This window comes from Musa acuminata, chromosome BXJ3-10 (assembly GCF_036884655.1).
Source record: "Musa acuminata AAA Group cultivar baxijiao chromosome BXJ3-10, Cavendish_Baxijiao_AAA, whole genome shotgun sequence".
In the NCBI taxonomy this organism is placed as follows: Eukaryota; Viridiplantae; Streptophyta; class Magnoliopsida; order Zingiberales; family Musaceae; genus Musa; species Musa acuminata.
This window is the reverse complement of record NC_088358.1, coordinates 25,813,523-25,835,860: the sequence shown is the minus strand read 5'-3', so window position 1 is coordinate 25,835,860 and position 22,338 is coordinate 25,813,523. Positions and strand designations below refer to the sequence as shown.

Here is a 22,338-nt window from a genome sequence, read left to right as displayed (position 1 = left end):
CTATATAACAATTGTACTCATAGTATGTCGTTGGTTTCATCTATTGTCATCCATTCATTTTGTCCGGGCCACCTAATAAAGATCACTCTATAAGTCAGCATATATATATATATATATATTAAGGTGATTTGTTGGCCTTTGCTATGGAATGAAGTTCTAAGGGGAAAATAATAAAAAGTTTATAAAAAATAACGAAAGTGTAGTTCTTTTACACCTAAAATATATGGTGTTGATATACTTGATCGTATATTTTTCTTACATCTAAAATATTAATACTGTGTTAATATAAAAAGTAAAGGTTTTAACTATCTGGTGCTAATACAAATTTGATTAAATATTTTGTAAGTCGAAGATCCCTCTTGCTCCTCGACGCCACGCGCATATAACATGTGTCCAGAATCGAAGCAATCATGGGAAGCAGAGACAGCATACGAATTGATTGTTCGGGTCCAGCAAATCACTCTCAACCTATCCCTGATGACATGTCCAACTTCACTGCAGATATCATCCGTGCGGGCGGTGGAATATCGGTCCCACGGCATTTTTAAGAGCTACAAGCAAACCTTTGACCTCCTCCATGTTTTCCAGATAATACTTGGCCCTGCTGGGCTTCCCGGCAACCTTGCAGGTGAACACGGTGGCGCGGGAAGCAACGACATCCTCGTGCTTTTTGGAGGCGAAAAGTTCGAACATTTCCTCGTCCGAGGAGTCATCACCGACGCACAGCACAAAGTCCGCTCGTCGACGGTGGTCTGCCATTGCCGAGAGGATCTTCTTGGCACATGAGCCTTTGTTAACACCCTGTGAGAACGCAGATGAAACAACGTAACAGGCATGGGTCAGTTCTCTTGTCGTAAACGCACGCATAACATACCTTCGGATGGACTTCCACTGAACGGTCTCCGGTCTTGACGGCTACCGGCTCGTTCATCAGCAGATCCTTTAAATGGTCCGCCATCTCGTTTGTCTGCTCAGATGCATAGATCGCGTCGGAATGCCGGCACTGCCACACAAGTGCACTGTCTTTGATCTCCATTATGGAATGGTTCGTGGCCCGGGTGTACCATTTCATCACTGGCCGAGCGATACGGACCCAATCAAGGTCGTCGCCGTCATCTGCAGTTATCCATTCATTTTTTCCGGGCCACCTAAAAGTAAAGATCGAAATGTTTCAGGGTTTACGACCGTGTCACTAATGTAGTTCCACCTGTTAAGTGATTGTTTCTTCCTACTGAGAATGAGGATTCATGAGATCCACAGAGGCTGTATCAGCACATACACAACATCGATAAACTCTTGATGGACAGGATTATACCTTATGTAGTAGCCATGTTCGGCAGCGATCCCAAGACCTCTGCACGCCCCAAAATACGTTTGTAATTCCTTCTTTGTTCTTCCACTGACGATGAAGACCGTGTTCTTGGGCATAGCACACAGGGCGTTCAGGGTTTCTATCACCCATGTTTGTGGTGTGTCCAACACGGATTCCAGAGTCCCATCATAGTCCAACAGCAAGACCCTGGTCGCAGTGTTCATGTAAGCCATGGTTACCCTTTGTTTCTGGAGCTCTGTGAAGCTCTCTTTATGTACCGTCACGATCGAACCATCCATTCTCACTCTGTTGTTCAGGTGATCCTCGGTGCAGCTCCTCAGATCCTCGGCAAAGCTCCTGGACCAGTAGGCCACATCGTGGTTTTCGATGAAGGTGTGGTGCTTCTCATGCTGTTCCTGCTGCTCCTCCTCGCTCATGTCGATTGCTTTGGCCAACGCTTCCGCTGTGTCGTCGATGTTCAGTGGGTTGACCGTGGTCGCCCTGCTTAGCGCCTGCGAGCACCCCATGAACTCCGATAGGACAAGCCTGCTCTTCTTCGGTGCGGAAGGGGTTGAGGGGTCGGCCTGACGCGAAACAACGTACTCGTAGGGGATAAGATTTGCTCCGCACCTCATGGCCGTGATCACAAGGCAGTCGGCGAGCATGTAGTGTGCGGCCTTGACTTCTGAGCTCATCGCCCGTCTTTTTAACACTATCGGCTTGTAAAGATCCGAACCGAACACGCTGTTTATTCTCTCGCAGTTAGCGCGGATATCCTGGAGGAGCAAGGTGCTGCGCTCGTCTTCGGGGTCCATTCCGGTGATCACCTGGACCAGGACGATACGGCCCCGGTAGTGGGCATGCCTCTGGAGAAGCCGCTCGACGGCAAGCAGCTTGAGATTGATGGAACTGAAGACGTCCAAATCGTCCATGCCGAGGAGAACGATATTGCCACTGAATCGGTCGCGGAGACGAGAAAGATCTTCTTGGACAGGTGTGGACTGGGCGGCGGAGTAGTAGTTTGACATCTGGAAGCGGGCCATGCCAGGGAAGAGAACGTGGATCCCGATGGTGCGGCCGAGGTGGTTGATGCCGAGAAAGCCGTCGGGGGACGGAGAGAGGCGGGTGCACTGGCGGAGCCCGAGGGCGCGGTGGCAGCAGGCAAGGAAGTGGCGGGCCTGGTCCAGCGCGTGGAAGCCGAGCAGGTCGCAGCAGAGAAGAGACCGGAGGATTCGGACGGCGAGGGGAAGGGGAAGGAAGAAGTCCGGGGAGGGAAAGGGGGCATGGAGGGAGAAGCCGAGGCGGACGTACGGGCGGCGGCAACGGAGGACAGAGGGAAGGAGGAAGAGATGGTAGTCCTGCACCCAGACGAGGTCCTCTCCAGAGGTGAGGGTTCTGGCGACCACGTCCGCAAAGAGGGCCGTGGCTTGGTACCAGGCCGTGGTGGTGCCAAGGTCGTAGCAGGGTTCGTCTATGGTGAAAGGGAGAACGGAATGGAGGGCGCGGTTGAGGTATTTGTTGCAGACGCAGGAGACCAGAGACTCTGTTTGTGACGGGATGAAGACAGGAAAGAAGAGGAAGTCATGGAGGCGGAGGCCCTGGGTGGTGAGGTTGGTACATAGCTTCTGAGGAAGATCGGTGGCGCAAGGGAGGGTGCCTACCAAGACGAGTTCTGCGCCGGCCGGTGAGCTCTCGGTGAGGTGGGCGATGGGAGAGTCCTCGTCCTCGTTAAAGATCCACCCCCCGGGGGCCGAGGGGTCCTTGGTGGCGCGGACTGGAAGTTGGTTCATCACCATGATCAGTCGCGCTTTCGGCCGTTGCACCGAACCCGACTCGGAGTCCGTGGCGGTGTTAAACCGTCGTTCCTGCTCGCCCAGCTTCGCCATCGCCGCCATCAGCGATGGTGCCGCCCTCGATTGCTCGTTCCCCATTGCCGATGGCAGCTTCGTTCCTGTCACGCAGCAAGGAAAATTAGATCTCTACGTCAGGAGTGGCATGGAAACTACTCCTAAGCCTACGCTTTCATCGAATTCTTTCCTCCATGTCCATCGCATTCTATCGCGCGCACGCATCATTCAAACACTAAAGACTCAGTCCATCAGCGGAGCCATGAGAATTCCAACTCCACAATAGAAAGAGAAGTTAAGGCTATATCTCATGAGAATTCCAACTCAACAGCTTCCATCGATCAAGAACGACTCGATCGAAATAAAAAGAACCCAAAGATGAGAAGCCAAGAAGCTTCCGATCAAAGAAAGAATCCGGAGACGAACATTCATGGGGGGAAGGGATCATCAAACCTCGATCAAAGACGACGAATTTTTGCTTGGAAACGCAAGAGATTTCTCGGAAGTCGTTGCTCTCACCGCCACGGCCGAGGCTCTGCTCCCCAACCGACCCAAGAAAGCATAGAAGAAACAGGACGAAGTGAACTGAGGAAGAAATGGAGTCGTGTTGTTCGGTTTTATGACTTCCTTCGGTTACTGCCGTTACAGAGACCAGAAAAAGGGAGCGAGGAAGAGAGGTGTGGCAGTTTATTCAGCTCACATGCAGTTAGATGTGGTTGGAATTGTAGCCGCGTAGCCGAATACTCTCAACAATGAGCACAACGGTCAGTTAATTCCGCACACAGTGGCCCTCGTCAGCAAAAATGCCACTTAGGTTGACTGAACCACCACCCCATTAGCTTCTGTTATGTTTAGAATTATGGATTGTAAGTCTAATTACCAACTGTGGTAGTAGCTTAATTATCATTAAATTCTGCTGTCATGAACTATCAAGGCGTGGAACGAGTTTAGCCAGGAAGCCATTTAAACCGGGTTGGGAACAGGAAATTGGACCAACCCTCAATATGGACCAGCCCAACCCGCTTGCAATGAAGAATAACTACAAAGGGAATGCAACTGCGCTACGTCGAAGAATATTTTCGTACGTGCTGCAGGTTTTGTTTGTATTTACTTTTATTGGATGACTGTGATGAAATGGACAATCGTCATCCTGATGTGAGTTAGTGGTAGTAATACCAGCAGCAGTACACGATGTAAAACTCGAGTAAGATCATGTAGAGATAGATTTATATTGCCGTCAATGATTAATTATCAACTCGAGTGGGTGCAACCACAATATTATCAGATTGGCTCAAGTGTCATTAATTGACTTTTAGAAACATAAGTAACTAAATAATATATAGAACTTGAAATAAAACCCTAGAAAGTCAAAAAATATCAAAATTGATCTAAACAAATTGAGTTCAATTAATGTAAGTGGAATACAGTTATCAAACATATTCTCAACAATTAGGATTTTTCTTATGAGAATATTTAACGATATTACTATTTATAATTTTATTTTATTTTTAAATATTTATATTTTTTAAATATATATATACATATTTTCTTCTTCTCATCTTCTTCTTTTTGTTGAAAGATGATATCGAGTGGTATCGATGAACAATATTGATAGCAAGTGTCGGTATAGTCTGTGATAAGAACGCTAGCAAAGAACACAAGCGATGACAGTGTCGATAGGTTAGCATAGCGAAGGGTTGTGGGGAAGAAAGGAAAAAAAAAATGGATAATCAATAGTAAAAAGGTGATCTGAATAGTAAGCTTCCTATTATGTATGTATATGCAGGTTTAGCTTTAGCTTCTCACCTTCCAATGTGGATTTCTGTCCCGTGATGAGGCCCCTCTTCAACTGTACAAAAAGTGGGCTTTCCATTCCATCAATTGCAAGTGATAAGAAAGTATTCCGATCTCCTTTATCTGTGACACCAACTTTAAAAAGAAGATGGAAGCAAAAAAGACAAAGAAAGGAGAAAGAACTCCATTAACTTGCTGCTGGAGGATGACGAAAGAACAGCCATGTAAACTTGGTTTAATTAACTTGCATCAAGGAAGAAGAATTAAGATCGCTTATAGCAAAGATAAGATCAAAAACGTATACATAAGTCAACGTGAAGACCTTTGTTTATGCGCGCTACTCTGGAATGTTGTATCAGAAGTCAATTGGTCTCATCCAATATGTGCAGCGGTCGAGCAGAGCTATCACACCATGCACTCCATTATTCCATGCAACTTTGAGGACGTAGTTTTCGGAGCTCGGTCTTTGTCCACAAAAGTTCGGTGAGTTTTGGATTCTTCCACGCAACAACAATGTTCTTATCATGATCTCGCAGTAGATAAGTTCAGTGGTTTCGGCACACCGCCTTATTTGACAGTCTCTCTACGTTGGACCCCTGGAAACGCCATGAGCTGAGCAGCTTGTGATTTCTCGGCTCCTTCACCACTTGTTTTGTAGTGGAAGATCTGAGAGTCAGATATGTGTGAGTAGTGATGATGTGGACCAGTTGTTTGGATGGGCGATTGATGGAGGACGGGTTATCTTGCAGGCGTAAAGCATGGGGAGTCGGCGTCGGCGTCGACGTCGTTGGCGGAACAGTATGGTGAGATGCGAGCAGCTGCGTCAGCCGCGGAGACTTGTGCATCCGTCGGTCCATGTCGATGGATGACAGAACAACTTTATTCCCTTTATTCTCTCTCCGTCTTCCTTTCCAAGGATAGAGATCTGGTCCCGCGTTGATCGAGAACCTGCGTGAGAAACAATGATTCCTTTATCCAACACAACCCCTCTCTGTAGCAGCACAAGATCACAGAGTTGCAGCTCTCAGTCAGAACAAGAAAAACCATGTCTTCCTCGAAGAAGAAGAAGAAGAAGAAGAAGAGGAAGAAGAAGCAGAAGAAGAAGAGGCCCTGAACGAAATGACCGGGATTGATCGCCTGTTCTTGCACACACGGCGATCTTTCTCCAAAGTCAATATTCCATGGGTGAAGCCCACCTTTTTGAGTGGGTTGGTGCATCAGATCAACATCACGAATGCCCACTTGACCACTTCTCCAGTCGACGCTGTCCCAAATGAAATGCCCATGACAGATCAGAGTTTTTCGTCGCCATGCCAGTTCCGTAAATTCCTTTCGTATGGTAATCAATGCAGGTTTGGCGAAGTGGATCCGTGTCATGCTGACCTCGAATTCGGATGTATGTGTATGATTAAACCAGTTTAGAATTGCTTGCAGATCATAAAGATTCTTAGTATCCCACATTAGCAATTAATCTACGACAAGAAGACCCATCGAACATAGTGGTTGGGACTGTCAAGTGAATACACTCAAAATCTTGTCCTTAACTTATCAAAGTCAATCTCCCTCCTCGTATTTAAATCTCCTCCACCTACAAGCCCATCACCGCCTGCAAATGGTTTCAAGTCCCTGTAGGGTGCTACCACCACCCATGACATGGCTACCAAACCTGTCCACCCTCTGGCATTCTCCACCAAACTGGTGTTGGCCCTTCTCCTCCTCGTTACCATCGGGGCGTCCTCAGCAAGGCCACACCCGCCGTCGGTATCCCTCGAAGAAGCTCTCGAGGCCGCAACGAGCTCAACATTAGCCACCAAGGAGTCGAAGGCCTTCCGTGTGCTCGTGAGCAAGCGCATCCCTCCTTCCGGTCCCAGCAACAGAGGACACAGCGACCCGCGCTCCACTCGGCATCTGCTGCGCCTGCGCTCCGGCCATGATCGCGTCTGAAGAGAGCGACAGACAGATATATATATGCCGACAGAATAATTTTCGATTATTTTCCTGTTAATGTAAGGTTTTAGCTATCCTGTATTAATGCGGCTGTCGAATACTTGTCTTCTTCCTTGCCATGGTGATTTTTTCTTGGCGGAGAGATTTGTGGTTCCATGTACACATTGGGTTTTGCAATCAATACATGTTTCATCATTGCTTTAATCGCGTCTATAGTAGCCTGGAATTCACCGTAGATCTGGTGCTATTTGTTCTCCTGCAGCATGTCTTTTGATTGAGATCATAGCCGATGAAACTATGAGCAAATTACTTACCCGATGAAAAGATTTTTCGTCGGTACATTTGTTCTAAAGCAGTTGAATTTGGATCCTCAGAAGAACAAAATGGATACCGTATAGATCGATGAGATAACTGTGGCCACTTTCCTCGTGAAGATCTTTTAGGAATCCAATCATCCATTACCCAAACTCGAATACGAAGAAGACAACCATAATTCTATTTTAAATCTCATGAGATTTAAGAACATTCACATGGCCTTTTCTATCGAATCATCCATTTCATTTATTTAGGTCTTAAGATGTAAATCGTGAAGATGATAGAGAAAAGTCCAACGAGGCGAGGATAAATGTGCGCGACAACAATTGTTGCCTTTGTTGAACATCCACACACAAACTCTATTGCCATGGCCATCATACGACTAATGGAGGACTCATCTGATTCATGATTTCCTTATTTACACATACATAAGAGAATTATCTTCTAAAGCATGCATCATTTGATCTCATGCATAAAAGCTGTGCTTTATCAGAGGGAGCAGATCAATTACAATGATTCCAAGAACACCTCGCTAAGAGAAGTATATAGCCTCCTATGATAGCAGCTAGTTCATATGCATTGATAGCTTGAAGTTTTGGGAAATCCCCACCGCTGCAATAGACAGTTCATTCAAGGGGATAACAAAGAAAGAAACAAAGACAAACTAAGCTTTGTTTTCCTCTTTTGCTTTATGGTGCACAAAGCACTACGCATAGCACAGTGAGGTTCACAAACAAGGCTTTTGAGATGGATCGTGATTGATGATCGACTGCTACCTGAAATGATGACGAGGCTGAATTATACGACATCTTATTATCGTATCAACCGCATGATTTTTCACAAACATGTTTTTTTTCTGAGGCACACTTTTTCCATCACTCATGATCTCCATATTTTCAGATTTCTACTTATTTATTCAAAAAATAAAAAGAAATTTGCGAAGGTAAGGAACAAATATAGAATGCACCCAAAAAGTACTCATGAGATGATGAAGAACTTTGACTCATACACTAATCAAATCTATCAATATGAGGTTAATTAAATCAAATCAGGATGGTCTTCTCTAAAGAATGACTAACTATAATTAATTCTCATCAAAGGATTTGACTTCTGGTCCGACCAACGTCATCCACGTTGACTCAAACCATATCACTGCTCCATGCTCGATCCGAAGTAGAATACCTTCCCGATTCTGTGCCAATATACTTACTTGCTCGTAAAGCACAAAGATAACTGCATCCCCTTGGAATTCTCTTGCATCCTTAGTCAACCACGAACCTGCCAAGAAAAGGGAACGCCGACCAACTTACACGAGTCCGACACAGACCTTGCACGCAGGGAGTGGGAAACGTGTGCGAGTTAGGGAGAGGTAGACAAAGGGTTGTGATCGAAGCGAAGCGTGGTCGGCGCGTTTGACTGCAGAATTCGCATGCTTTACGCTCCCCGTGTCCCCGTCTTGGTCGACGAAGCCGGTGCTCGAGAACTTGACTTGCAGCATCTCCTCCTTTTGTTTCTTGGGGTGACATTTGGACGTGCATTACGTTCGGCGACAGGGCTTCCGTATTCAATGCGGCCAACGTTGTGGACTCGGCCAGCCTGCATTTTGGTGGATCGCCGCGTGTCACGAGACCCGAGTGCAGACATGACCAGCTTCAAGCTTCTTAGCACCATCACATGTCTCATGTGCTTTTAATTTCGCGTCCCCAAACATGAACGCGTGCCTTTTCAACACATCGATAAGCTCTTTACTGAAAAGAAGGAGAAAAAGAACAGCCAAAAGCACAATAAATTCCTTGTCACCGTTCTGGGAGGGTTAATTCTGTGCACACACGTTTTCTTGCAGTGACAACGGAGCTTGTGGATACAAGAAAGATGCTATCAACATCAATCACGTTTGAGCGAGTAGGCACCTTTTGAATTTTTATACATTGTTTCCACAACCGATAAGCTTGCTTGTTAGCACACCATTCTTCGATTGTCTTGTCATCTTTTTCGACCTTCTTTTTCGCGTAGGTGTCGTGCTCAGTGACGCATGTACATTTTGTAGCTTTGATGCAAGTTTAATACCCATACAAACATAAATATAGTAATTAAAGTCGATTGAAAAGATAAATCTCCTATGAGCCAAAAGAAAATGATAAGAGTTTCCACCCAACTATGAATGAAATTATTGTTTTTTTCTCTTCAACAGTGAATATTTATTTTTATTGGTCTGAATTGATTGGGTATTTCTAATCTTTTTTTAAATATTTAAGTAGCAAACACAGTATTAGAACCATTCTCGTAAGGACAGAGCAGGATGGTTAAGATTAATTAACCCACTAAACTTCTAACTACTATATTTAGCAGTAGGAAATCTAGTGGAGGTCTTATGTTTTGCTCATATAATCCAGAACAGGAATGGAATTATCATATGCATAAATTATGAGTTTTGTTCACATCTTTCTTTATCATGTAGTTTAGTGAGAAGAGGAGTTTAAATGTTACCTTTGCTTAATGCATATAATTCGGATCTACTATGGCCGTACTCGCAAGTGATCGCTGCAAACCTGCTGCAATCCAATCGATGGATCAAATCAATCAAAAGCTTGAGATATGGAAACAGCATTTGAAGTCAACGCGGTTCCTTTACACACCGTGATTCCACCGCTCTCGGGCGTACGGGCTTCCGTCCATCGAGAACGCATATATCAATCATGCAACGCAGCGGATGACGTGTGTGTGCGCGTGTATATACACACGTAGAAATATACGTATGTTTGTATGCATGCTTCTCTTCTTTTAATTTCATCTACAGATCATCACAAAGAGAGGGCACAGAAAAAAAAAAGGGGACGAACTTGACAGTATATCTCATCATGTACAATACGACTGACGCGCTTTCGATTGACACAGGACACTACCGGTTTGTCACGTAGTTCATGGAGGGGACACGAGTGAACAGTAGCGATGGACTCCCTCCATCGAGTTTGATCCTCGCGTGCACATCATCTCGTCTCCCTTATGCGTCGCGCAGGACATACCAAATCAATCCAACTATGGAACCAAAGAAGAGAAAGGAAAGGCAGCTTGAACAATGAAAAAACGTAGTATATGGACCTGACCTCCAAAACTTCCTAACAAGAACTAATGATCGAGCGGAGAAGCTATTAATGGCCGATCCCCGGGCTGGGGACCGACCCCAGCACCCTCTCGGTGTTGATTCGTGCGGTACCCGCGCCATTACCACCTTGGCTGGGAGCAGACGGAGGCGTGCTCCCCCTCGGGAGGATGTTCAACACTAGACCAGCTTCCATGGGTCTAACCGTCTCCTCCGCCTCGCCGAGGAGCTTCCTGGCACGTAGAGATGGCGCAAAGGAGATGAAGAGGATGAAGAAAAGTGCGACTCCTTTGTTGTGCGAGTACTCCATCGGGAACATACGTGGATGCCTGTGCTAAGGGCAGAGCGGGGGTGTGGGTGACCATATATTGGAAGGTGGTGGACAAGAATGAGAGACTGAGACGGATGGCGGAAAGCTGATTGGCCTAAAATTAATGTAAGTCCGTGACACATGTTTCCTTCTCATGTGCGTACCATGGCATGGACTTTTGTCGCACGCAGCCCTGGTTGCATCTTTGGTTGGTAAACCTCAGTGCAAGATAAAGGTCTCAGACATGCCGCCGGCCTTCTTTCCTCGCATCTTCCCTCCCCCACCGCCCCCGTCAACAGTTCGTTCTCAAGAGTCCTCCTTGTCTGGGACAACACCACCTTAGAAGAGCTCTGCCGACGTTTTGCCCAGTCTTCACGTTCGGGTTCCATCTGGTCCCCCTACATTGAAAGCTCATTTGGCATATTACTTTCGCCTCTCATCTCTCATTTCTCATTTAAAGCAATAGAAACTTGGGAAATTAATGCACCAAAATTCGCACATTCATATAACAAGCCACAGACACAACACCTGACATGTTCCAAGCAGCAGGAACAATGATGTCGAGCAGTTGTTTCAGAGCAGAGAGAGTGTGTTCAGAGAGCAGGGGTAGTGCAAAGGAACAATGGCTAGTCCTTCCTTACAAGGAAGTCCCACCTCATTACTTCTCATGCCTTGCACCAAATCTTATAGCTAGTGCTTCCGAAGACACACTCTGGAGTTGTTTGAGCGTGGACGACTTCCCCAATTTAAGGGAGAAGTGTTTCGCGTGTTTCCGTCCAAAACAGTCCCTCTCGCTGTGCCTCTTTTACCTTTTCCCCTTACTTCCTTCTCTACTACTGTTCTTCTTGTAGTGGTTGGGTCGGTTTGGTCAACCAAAGACAAAGTTTAGGAGTCAAAGCCGCCCGTAAAGGAAGACTGCAGATGCTTGCTCTGAAGTCTGGGAAAAAAGGGGAGAGAAGACTGGGTGATGTCTGTCAAAGTTGAGCTTCAAGGGATGAGGAAGTGGGGTGGAAATATGCGCCAGAAAACGAAACGATTTGTCCACATCAACGAGAGATCTTCTCCCTGCATACGACAATTAATCCTGATCTTGAGATACCTACCAATCGGAGTCTGAACGAAAGCCTCTCAGACTTACATTATTTCACGTAGAACCATAGTGTTCTTGATCAGAAAAGAAGCTACATTGTGAAGGAACCCATCAAACCAGTCGCCAACAGCTACCTATTTAATATAGAACCTCATCCATCCCCCTAGAGGAATCATATCATGCTATCTAACAACACCAACCAAAACGTCAATCAGTTCATAGGTGTGATGTGTCGATCAGGGCCGTAGCTGTGACATCAAGCGTCCATTAGAACACTTGTGGCATCGGTCTCCCTCGTTGGCATCCATAGAGACTGCATCATCATCTTGCAAGTTGTACTTAATCTCGTCTTCATTCATGGAAACAACCGAGCGATGTCTCAGCAATCCACCGCAAGTTGAAGGTTGTCCTCTCAGTGGGGCTCGAGAGATAATTAATCAATCCCCCGTGTGGATGGAAACGCCCTTAGCGTGTAAAGAACGCTGTCACGTTGGTCAAGCAAGGGTGATCCACTGCCACAAGTCAATTGAAAGCTTAAGATATTGTGAGAGATGGTTTTGCAGAAGATGTACTTAACCTTGGTTCGTACGGTTGGGAATCATGGGGATATGAAACCATAGCAATGTCTGTGGAAATTCTAGGAAGATGGATTCGTCCGCTTGATTTGTTTATGACGTCGGCTGGCAAGAGAGAACCCGCATATGAACTATAAAAATGCCACAATCTTGAAGGAAGAATGCATGGATTTCGCACGCAGGCTTGGAAAACGAGAGGGGAAACGAAAGAGACAATTGAAAGATATGAACCAGAACCATGTAGTCTCCAGAGAAAAGTTCGCCATTGAAAGATTCAAAGTTCTCCATTGAATCATGGAGAGAACGGCAACAGCAGGTGTTGCGATCATAACTCTATCGAGTGACTGGCATCCAAGCGCACCTGCAGTAGTACAATAATCCAAAGATACGGGACAAGTGAAGTGAAACTATCGAAAAAGACATGTCATTAACTCTAATGGAGCTGACACCAAGATATACAAAAAATCTCTCCAACCCTATGCATGAAAAATTTGTCCAATGTAAATGATAAAAATTATAGAATAAATTAAAGATAATTCACTATAATAATAATAAATATACAAATCTCAATCGCTCGCCAAAATATCACCGTACATAGTATCTAAATCCTCTCTAATTTTTCTCTTTTTTCTACCGCTTTACCACACTCCTTTTATATAAATTAAGGTTATGTTAATTTATAAAAATTCATTTTGAATTGAATAAAGGCTGTCAGCCCAATAATATATATATATATATATATATATATATATATATATATATATATATATATATATATATATATATATATATATAAGACAGAGAAAGAGATTGGTCCGTAGACGTACAACTGCGTGACGTGGATGAAGGCGTGATCCACATAACTACATGTTTAGGAGACGATGTTCTCCTTACAGAAGAACAAATCAGCAAGTAATTACAGAAGAACATCGAACGTATCGCCGCAGCAAGTGCTTGCAGATTTCGTACTAACATGGCATGACACAAAACACTGAAGTTCGATAGCAATGGAAGCAGATGCTAGACGAACGTTAACATGTAGCAATTTACAAGGAGGAAATGGTGCAATATTTTTTATTCATCTCAAAAAGGCATCATCGTATGGTTCATGTTCATGATGCTCAACAGTATTTTATTGGTTTCTTACCACCCCAGTGGAAAATGCATGTGATCTCCGGGTGCATGCTTCTGTCACCAACACATTACTATGCTTATTGTTCCACGCACGAGTACTAGTCTGATTTCTTAGAAAAACCAGGATTTACACTTGGGAACCCGCGAGCCGTCTCCTGCTTGCGTTTGAAACTGCCACCTGACCAAGCTTGTCAGTCGTTTCTGATACCATCCGCTCTCTGACCGGAGTATAATGACGAAACCATTCACCGGTGTAAACCTAGAAGATCAAATAGAGGAAGAATAAATTATTGCAGTGATGAATGTCATCCTATCTAACACAAACAGCTTCTGGAGAAACTGTTATTAACTCTATAAGTGATGAAAAAAAAAGAGGTTTGCCAAACAATAAACTAAAGAATCTATTAACTCTTGCATAATCCAAAGTAAAGCAAATCAACGTTTTGGATTTCAGTTTGGTATCGGTTACGGCTACATATCGAACTGGTACCATACCTAATGTGTCATGCGATCTAATATTAATCAAAAATATATTCAGAAAATTAAATACTGATCAGCATCGGACCATATGATCCAACACATGTCCAAATACCATACGTCGACGGAACACATTTTATATGACACCGAGTTCAAGCAAGTGGAATTTAGAAACTAGACAAACAAGTAGACAACAGAGTAAATAACTGGCTAAGATAATATTATAAACACCCCATAAAGATGACTAAACAATGGTCTTTTGGTGCTGGAATTTTCATATATAAACAATGGTCTTAACAATTTTGTTTCTTGATGACAAAATATATTATGATATTTCAACCTCAATAAGAAAAATTGTTTGACTAAAGCAAAAATTTAATGACCCAACCTTGCTTGTGTACTGTGTTGAATATAGTAACTATATAAGTGTGTGCACTCGTTACAAAAAGTTAGCTCCGTTATAATCACTGACAGTGCTCCCTACCAAGATCACAGAACTCCGATCATGCACTAATATGATGGCCCCGAAAGATGGCTCATGTGAACATCTAAAATTTCATTTCTTTAGAACAATGCTCTCAAAAACAGTAAAAAAGTTGGGATTGCTATTGGCAATAAACAATAGATTTAAGGCTTTGTTTGTATTTTATAACCTGTTGAGGTCTCATAATCTTTGTATCAGGATCATCAAGTGATTCCCGCCAGTGTGCTAGGTAACCAGCCATACGAGGGATTGCAAACAGAACAGGAAAGAACTCTGTCGGAAATCCCACTGCCCTGAAAAAGAAAATTGCATCTAGTTATTTTTTTGTGCAAAATGCTATAAGGAAACTTCAATGGATGTCTTGGCATACCTATAGATTAAGCCTGAATAAAAATCAACATTTGGATAAAGCTTCCTCTTGATAAAATAATCATCAGATAGAGCAGCTTTCTCCAGTGCCACAGCTACCTGTGAACACACAAACACTTTAAAATTCACAACTAATACACAAAAATGCAACAATAAGTTTTGCCATTGAGACATACTTAACAAGTTCTTCTGCATAGACTATCAAGAGGGAAAAACCAATCAGGAGTCACGAAAACCAGAAGGTTCAAGGTAAATTTCATGCATAATATACCTTCTAACATCTCCATGCTGGATAATCCGTTTTTATTACTAATATAAGTATAATTGTGTTACCAACTAAAAGGTCAGCATCTGATGTAATACAAACATAACTTCCGTTAGGTCTCATGTTCATGAAACTTAACTAGTCATAAAAAGAGAATATATTTTAGGTTACAGATGTTTGTGCTTAGCCAATTCTCATAATTCAATAAACCCTACAAGAAAGGCCATGATGTCTGTGCAGGAATTACTTTTAACCATGTCAGAACTACTCCCAGAACAGAATCACAAAATTAAGTCGCTGATTTCTGAGAAAGAAAACAATCGATGTTCTTAGAAGTAAAAAAAAAAGGAACAAATAACAAAACCTCAATCAAAGGATCCCGCCCAACAATCGAGAAAACTTCCTCAGCCAACTTGCGGATGACCTTAGCACGAGGATCATAGTTTTTGTAGACACGATGTCCAAAACCTGACAGCTTCCGCTTTCTGTAAATTTCCAGCAAATTAAATTCAATATTATTGTATCACTCCAAGGAACTGTCAGTTACTCTAGCAAGTGTTTATGCTAACAAAACATATGATAACATGTCTTACCTGTTCTTCACACCTTCAATGAACTCCGGAATATTCTCAACTTGTCCAATTTCATTCAGCATTTTAAGGACAGCCTGCCAAGTACAAGATAAATGGAGCATAACTTTCCAGATGCTTCTATTTAAATCTCAAAATTCCAAATCCATTAGATTGCAGAAATCTAGGGTAATGAAGAATATTGCAACTCGATTGGGTCAATGAAATTCCTGAGCTTAAATGTTCTAACATTAGATGATATACAAAATTGTTGAACACATATATATAGATAACAATACTTCAGAACTAATTTTGTACCTCATTTGCCCCACCATGGAGAGGACCATACAGAGCACCAACAGCTCCAGCAAGAGCAGTAAAAACATCAACTCCGCTGCAAACAAAGCAACAAACTTGAGAAGCAAACACCTCAAATTTTAGAGTTTAAAGCAAGTTATGTGCCTTGAAGCAAGATGCCTAGCAGCAGCCGTGGAGCAATTCATTTCATGTTCTGCATGCAGTATGAAAAGAATATCGAGAACCCTAGCAAGTCGAGGGTTAGGTGTATATGACCGGTTGCCCCTGCAATATTACAGAAATGTTATTAGCTAGGATAGTTAAGGATTACATGGAAAATGAAGTTGCTTTTATCCTACTTGAGCAATAACTGAAGTTATGTACTTAGTCTTCATCTAAAGTAAAGGAAAACTGCAGATAAAGTGACCCCCTGAAAATAGAATGTAAGAAACATGAAACTAAACTTACAAAGAGTCCAGCATATATAAGAAATTCTCTGAATATGACAGGTTGCTGGAAGGAAGAACGGGAGGCCTTCCTGCTAACCGTAAATACGCTGCAGCTGCAATTGTTGGTACCTAGAGATGCAAAATTAACCATTTAGTGGACAAGTAAAGATTTATCATGAAGTTATAGATATTCTGTAGCAAGAACAAAGAGATCATAACTGTCTGAACATAAGCTTCCTAAACATAAAAGAGACATGCTACCAAAGTTGATAGTATTTAATCACCATGCTTTTACATATCGGATGAACAGCACATTTCAGTAACGAAATGCCCTTCGAAATGGAAAATAAAAAAAAAAGAACAGATTAGGACATACCTTTCCAAGTACTCGCACAATTTGCTTGTCTCTAACTTGCTTCGAGTGATAAAGATCTTGACCCTATATAAGAGAGAGATATCTAAATAAATGCAGTTAATTTGTCTTAACTGCAAGAAACATTGAATTATGCACTTCAGACGACAATAGATCATGCATGTCCAAGAATTATATTTAACTCAAGGTAAGACAAACATTAAGATGTAAATTTGGATAACAATACATAACTCATTTCCACAAACTATATTCAACTCAAGATTCAGAATGAACTGCGTGGAAAAAAAAAAGCATCTATAAAGTTCAAATTGTTGGTTAGAACCACGTACATGTAAGCAAGAACAGATTGACATTTCTTGATGTATCTTTATAGACTTGATATCTTTATAATAGACTTACTCTAAGTGCAGGATTTGCATCTGGATGGAATACAGAAAGGGTACTCAATGCACTGACAAGTACGCCCATTGGATGAGCATCATGTGGCATTGCTTGTATGATATCCTACAAAAATAAGACAGAAGTATAATGTGTCAGAACAACTGTATACTACAGTACAATTAATCACATAATAGATTTATCTCTACAATAAAAGAGGTTGCCCATTTCACATGGTTCTTGCATATATATAGATAGGGTGAAGGTCGAAATAATTATCCTTACCCCTTGTATGCAAAAGAATAATTATTTATTACTTGAACCCTTGCACCCAAGTCATTAAGAAACAGCCTCACAAGTGCTGCCAAGACTTTGACTTCTAAAAACTTGATTCTAGACTCATAACTATAATTATAAATAGCAAAATGTTGACTTTGTCGAATTCAGTCAAAAACCAATTGGAATAACATCGATAATGAGATAATGAAGACTAACCAGGACACCCTGTGGAATAGCAGAATGCTGAGATATTGCAAACTCCCAGTCTGCCAGTTGACTTTCAGTAGGTAAATTCCCGTACACTGAAAAACAATTGGATTAGGGACAGAGACTCAGGAAATTAATCAAACATCAGAACAAATAAGTTCATCACATAGGAGACTTACTTAGAAGATAGGCCACCTCAAGAAACGTGCTGTTTTCAGCTAGCTCCTCAATTGGGTACCCTCTGTAACGAAGTATCCCTTCATCCCCATCAATAAAACAGATGGAAGAACGGACTGGAGCGGTATTAAGGTAACCCGGATCATAAATTTTGAGTCCCTTGTCATTTTTGCCAGCAGTAATCTACAAAAAGCCCAAGTTACCAGTAAACTAGCCTTTACAAGATTATTAGACAAACAAACTCACCAAACAAATAGAATAAATTAAAAGGTTTTTTAATAATAAAAAAAGACAATAAAAGCTATAAGCATAGCAAAATCGTCAAAAACTGGCATATAATACAAGGATTATGCAGACAAAATAAAATTGAGCAAAGGGATCAACGAAATCGAAACCAAAAAGAGAGAAATCATCTACCTTTTTGAGATCAGTGGCCTTGACAGTTCCTTCGGTCGAGACCGGGAGTGCGTACTTCTTCCCAGTTCTCTCATCGATCACGGTCAACGAACCCCCCAGGTTCCCCGGCGGCCTCGCGTCCTCATGAGAGAGGGTGGGTGATCTCTCCAAGACCGACGAGAAACCGCCGAAAGATCGGTTTGCGGCGAGGTGGGCGGAGAGAACGGCGAGCCGGCCGCGAGCCAGAGCCGAAGGATCGGATCTGGATTCCATCTTCCCTGTGAAAGAGTGAGTGGGATCGAAACCCTAGCGTCCTCGACAGAGCTCACGATCAACGAAGGGAAGCAGCTGATGGCGATTGCAATCTTTGGTGACTTGTATCCTTTTAAAGAAGATTAATCCAATAATTTGTACCCATTTATTCATAGTTATCAAAACACGCTTCTTGAGACGATGACACCGACAGATGGCAGTAGCGTGCCGGTAAGTTCTAAATGTAATGACTTCCCACGTATCTTCCGAGACTGGTCTTTTAACGGTGGTTCGATGAAATTCTTGGACCGTCGGATTAATTAGAGTTTTCCTAAGATAAATTATGTTACGAGAACATATCATCGACGTCGTGAACATTTAGATATTATCCTAATCTATATGTATAAGATTATTCAAAAAACCTTTGCGGTAAAAATAATAATCTCTTGAGGTATCACTTATATAAAGAATTGGAAGAGGTTTAGATTTATGCCTAAATTAGTAAGTCAAAAAAGATGAATATAGTGATGAGCAATAAAAGTGCTCTCTTCTCTTGATAATTATACTAAAAATAGGTTTTTATATATGATCATGAAGAGATAATAGAGGAGAATAATATTTTGTGATGAGGTAAAGAAAGTGAGCTATTATAGCTTGACGGGATGGTTCTTTTAACTTGTCAAAAGCATCTTAGCACTTATTGGTCCAAATAAATCTTTTTAGATTTTTCAATGCGCGAAACAAGAGTAGACACATGTCATCGGAACAACATAAAAATTGATTGAGCATTGTTAACCAACTTGTTAACCGTTGAGCCTCTCTTACCGATCAAAATGGGTGCATATCTAATATAGCTCGTACCTTCTTAAGGCTTGTATTTATTTCCCTTCGATGCATAATAAACCCGATAAACTTCCCTAAGTTAACACGGAAGGCACACTTGGTTAGATTGAGATGCATATTGAACATTTTCAGAACTTAAATGTCTTGGCCAAATATGCTAAGTGTGAGTTGATCGTTTTGCTCTTCATTATCACATCATGCACGTAACCTTCAATATTTCTCCTGATTTGATACTTAAATATTTTATTCACTATCTTTTGATATGTTACTCCTACATTTTTTAACCCGAATAGCATAACTTAATAGTAATATATGCCATGACGAAGGAAATATGTTTATAATCATATATTATCATTTTGATTTAGTTATACCATAAGAATGTATCTATAAAGATGAGAAGCTCATGATCTAAGATAGTATTAATTAATTGATCAATTCGAGGAAAGGGGTAGTTGTCATTTGAACATACTTTATTGAGATTGGTATAGTCAACACATATCCTCCAATTTTCACTAGACTTTTTATCGAATGTAACGTTATCGAGCCATTAGGGGTACTACACCTCGATAATAAATCTTACATTTAACAACTTGTCTACTTTTTCACTAATTGTTTACTGATAGTTCGGGGCAAATTTATAAAGTATTTGCTTTACTGGTCATGCCTCAAGAGAATGCTTAAGTGATACTGAGCTATGTTGGGTCGATTCCTAGTATATCTTTTGGCGACTAGATGGATACCTCAAAATTCTCTCAGAGGAAGTTGATAAGTTGCTCTTACCTCTCCTCAAGAAGGGTCGTTGTAATCTTGATAGTTTCGTTGAGTTTCATTGAGTTGAGCTTTGCTAGGGGGGCCTCAATTATTAGCTCCACCAGCTTAAGATATAGGGAGGACTTGATCAAGTCTCGGGAGTCCATAGGTGGTGTCTTGGGTTAGACTTTTTTTCGATAGGGAGACCATCGTCAGGTAGCACTAACATGACTCTCTTTGGTTACTTCTTAGCTTTCTAATGTCATCCCTCATTAGGACCTTCATCGTCATTTGGTAAGTCAATATCATCACCCTCAGTTTGTTAAGTGTGGGTCGATCTATGATCGTATAATACGTCAAGGGGATATTAACCACCATGAATTTAGTCAATATTATTTTGGAGTAGGGTTCATCTCTGAATGTAATATGTAGATTCACAATCCCGAGAGGCAAGATGGAGTCACCGATTAATCTCATCGGCAAAAATGTCATTAAAATAAGAACGTTAGTTGGTAATCAAGTTTTTGAAAAGAAATAAAATAAAGGATATTGATCATCACTCGATTATCCTCGCAAAGGCCACTAAGGAATCATCATAATTTAGATTGAGGTACTATGTCTCTTTTTCAAAATTATTTTTCGATCACCCTCCGTCATCAAGCATTTTTCAATGATAGCTCGAACATAAGCCTTACAAGTCGAGGAGCTATCTCCTTTTAAGGCAAGTCTATTAATGATAACATCAATCTATTTTTTTACTAGCCTTGAGATCAAGGTGAGAATTTTTGGTGCTTTTGAATGAATCACCCTAGGTGTTCCTAACATATGAGCTCTTCAACTTGCACTTTTAAGTCATAATAATCTTTAGTATTATGAGCAATATTAGTAAAATAGGCAATACTTGGACATGTCTCTTTTTGTCAATGGGGTCTTCATTATGTGAGGATCCTATAAAAGCTTTTTCTCTTTTATCTTGAGGAAAAGTTTAGTTCTAGTCATATTTGGGGGGTTAGCTCAGATCTCGAGCGATGTAGCTCGAGTCGTTTATTTCTCGTTCACTGAGGCAACTTCATGGATAGGGTTGATTGTGGTTGCCCCTACTTCAGTCTCTTGCATAACTTCTCTCACTTGCCCGAGACTATTACCTCAATGATAATATATTAATTGGCTATTTAAAATATCATGGGTATAGTTATCGATGGTCTATCTATCAATGACCAAAAGAGAAGAAATAACTTTAACCCCATCATAAATATCTATGTTATATGATGGATGAGCATCTATTATGCCTCGGATCTTATTCATAAACTAAGCGACGAAGTCTACGAATGTTTCTTACTCCCCTTGCTTAAGTCCGAGAATTGTTATCATTGAAGGTTAGAGGAATACATTCTCAAGGAAGTGAAGCCTAAACTCTCTCATTAGTTGGACAAAAGAGCAGATGGAGAGTGGTTTTAGGTGAGCATACAATTCTCATGTTGGGTCTTTTAATATGGTTGGGAAAGTGTGATATATTAGGGCGTCCGAGGTATTATGTAAAGACATCCAGGCACAGAAAGTTGTAATGTGCTCCTTTGGATTCCACATTACCGTCGAACACCCTCATGGACGGGAGATTGAAACTTTCTAGAATCGATTCCTCTTTTTTGGTAAAAGGTGATTGACCCGAGATGGGTTCGACCAACTCTTCTCCTTTTGACTATTGGAGTTTTCATCGCATCTCCTCCAAACATTAGTCTATTTGGTATAGTTGGATTTACAAGGAGTCTTCCATTAAGTCCATTGATCAGACCTCAGACTTAGGTAAGATAGACTTAGGATGGTGTAGTCCATTGAATTCTATGGTCAAGGAACAAAGTGCCCCCTCAATCGATGATTTGACAAACCTTGGGCACTCCTAGGATGTTGACATCGTGTCGGGTCGAGAAACCTTGATGGGTGTCGATGGCAAAGTTGGGGACTATGGGTGAGCTGTTGGCATTGCCTATTGGGCCAATTGAGGTAAAAATGAAGAGAAAGTCTATATCATATCTATTAGTATTTGCACTTGCTAAGTGATGTTTAAAAACATCTTGAGAGGATGAGTAGGAAGCTCAGGGCCATCCTAAGGGGTGAGAGACTAGGGTTGTTTAATAGATGTTTGTATCTCATTGGTGTCTATGTCAAGATGGATGCACTAGTGTATAGAAATGATGGCTACTACCCCCTTAAGTGAAGGTATTTTGGATTAGGAGCAAAGTCTTTTTTGCTCAAGTATTTATTGAGGACATCAATGAGCGATCGTTCCTATGACATTGAGCCCTTTTTCAAGTGTCAAAAATATCACGAGAAGATGTTGACGTCGAAGGT

At 41.9% G+C, this 22,338-nt stretch overlaps 2 protein-coding genes and 1 long non-coding RNA gene across 3 annotated transcripts; all 3 read right to left on the bottom strand.

The window, feature by feature from the left end:
• Window positions 1-293: 293 nt before the first annotated feature.
• On the bottom strand, window positions 294-3,700 carry LOC104000987 (probable alpha,alpha-trehalose-phosphate synthase [UDP-forming] 7). The gene is made up of 4 exons (XM_009423154.3): window positions 3,613-3,700; window positions 1,316-3,263; window positions 875-1,148; window positions 294-801 (listed from the first exon to the last, which is right to left on the bottom strand). The coding sequence occupies exons 2-4, from the start codon at window positions 3,241-3,243 to the stop codon at window positions 505-507; spliced, it is 2,499 nt and encodes an 832-aa protein (XP_009421429.2). The 5' UTR covers window positions 3,244-3,263; window positions 3,613-3,700; the 3' UTR covers window positions 294-504.
• A 6,334-nt stretch (window positions 3,701-10,034) lies between these two features.
• On the bottom strand, window positions 10,035-11,328 carry LOC135650591 (uncharacterized). The gene is made up of 2 exons (XR_010501577.1): window positions 11,154-11,328; window positions 10,035-11,023 (listed from the first exon to the last, which is right to left on the bottom strand). It is a non-coding gene; the product is annotated as an uncharacterized LOC135650591 (long non-coding RNA).
• A 2,007-nt stretch (window positions 11,329-13,335) lies between these two features.
• Window positions 13,336-18,523, bottom strand: LOC135651756 (citrate synthase 3, peroxisomal-like). Its single transcript, XM_065172163.1, has 13 exons — window positions 18,166-18,523; window positions 17,751-17,931; window positions 17,581-17,666; window positions 17,107-17,211; window positions 16,711-16,773; window positions 16,354-16,463; window positions 16,051-16,170; window positions 15,907-15,982; window positions 15,613-15,686; window positions 15,384-15,504; window positions 14,756-14,853; window positions 14,555-14,678; window positions 13,336-13,683 (listed from the first exon to the last, which is right to left on the bottom strand). The coding sequence occupies exons 1-13, from the start codon at window positions 18,415-18,417 to the stop codon at window positions 13,552-13,554; spliced, it is 1,542 nt and encodes a 513-aa protein (XP_065028235.1). The 5' UTR covers window positions 18,418-18,523; the 3' UTR covers window positions 13,336-13,551.
• Window positions 18,524-22,338: the final 3,815 nt, after the last annotated feature.

Coding starts and splice junctions, on each gene's coding strand:
- LOC104000987 (XM_009423154.3), bottom strand. CDS start 3,243: ATGGGGAACGAGCAATCGAGGGCGGCACCATCGCTGATGGCGGCGATG. Junction 1,149..1,315: donor GAACATGGCTACTACATAAG/GTATAATCCTGT, acceptor CTTTACTTTTAG/GTGGCCCGGAAAAAATGAAT. Junction 802..874: donor CAGTGGAAGTCCATCCGAAG/GTATGTTATGCG, acceptor GCGTTCTCACAG/GGTGTTAACAAAGGCTCATG.
- LOC135651756 (XM_065172163.1), bottom strand. CDS start 18,417: ATGGAATCCAGATCCGATCCTTCGGCTCTGGCTCGCGGCCGGCTCGCC. Junction 16,171..16,353: donor TTATATATGCTGGACTCTTT/GTAAGTTTAGTT, acceptor GTAATATTGCAG/GGGCAACCGGTCATATACAC. Junction 13,684..14,554: donor AGATTATGAGACCTCAACAG/GTTATAAAATAC, acceptor TTGATCTTCTAG/GTTTACACCGGTGAATGGTT.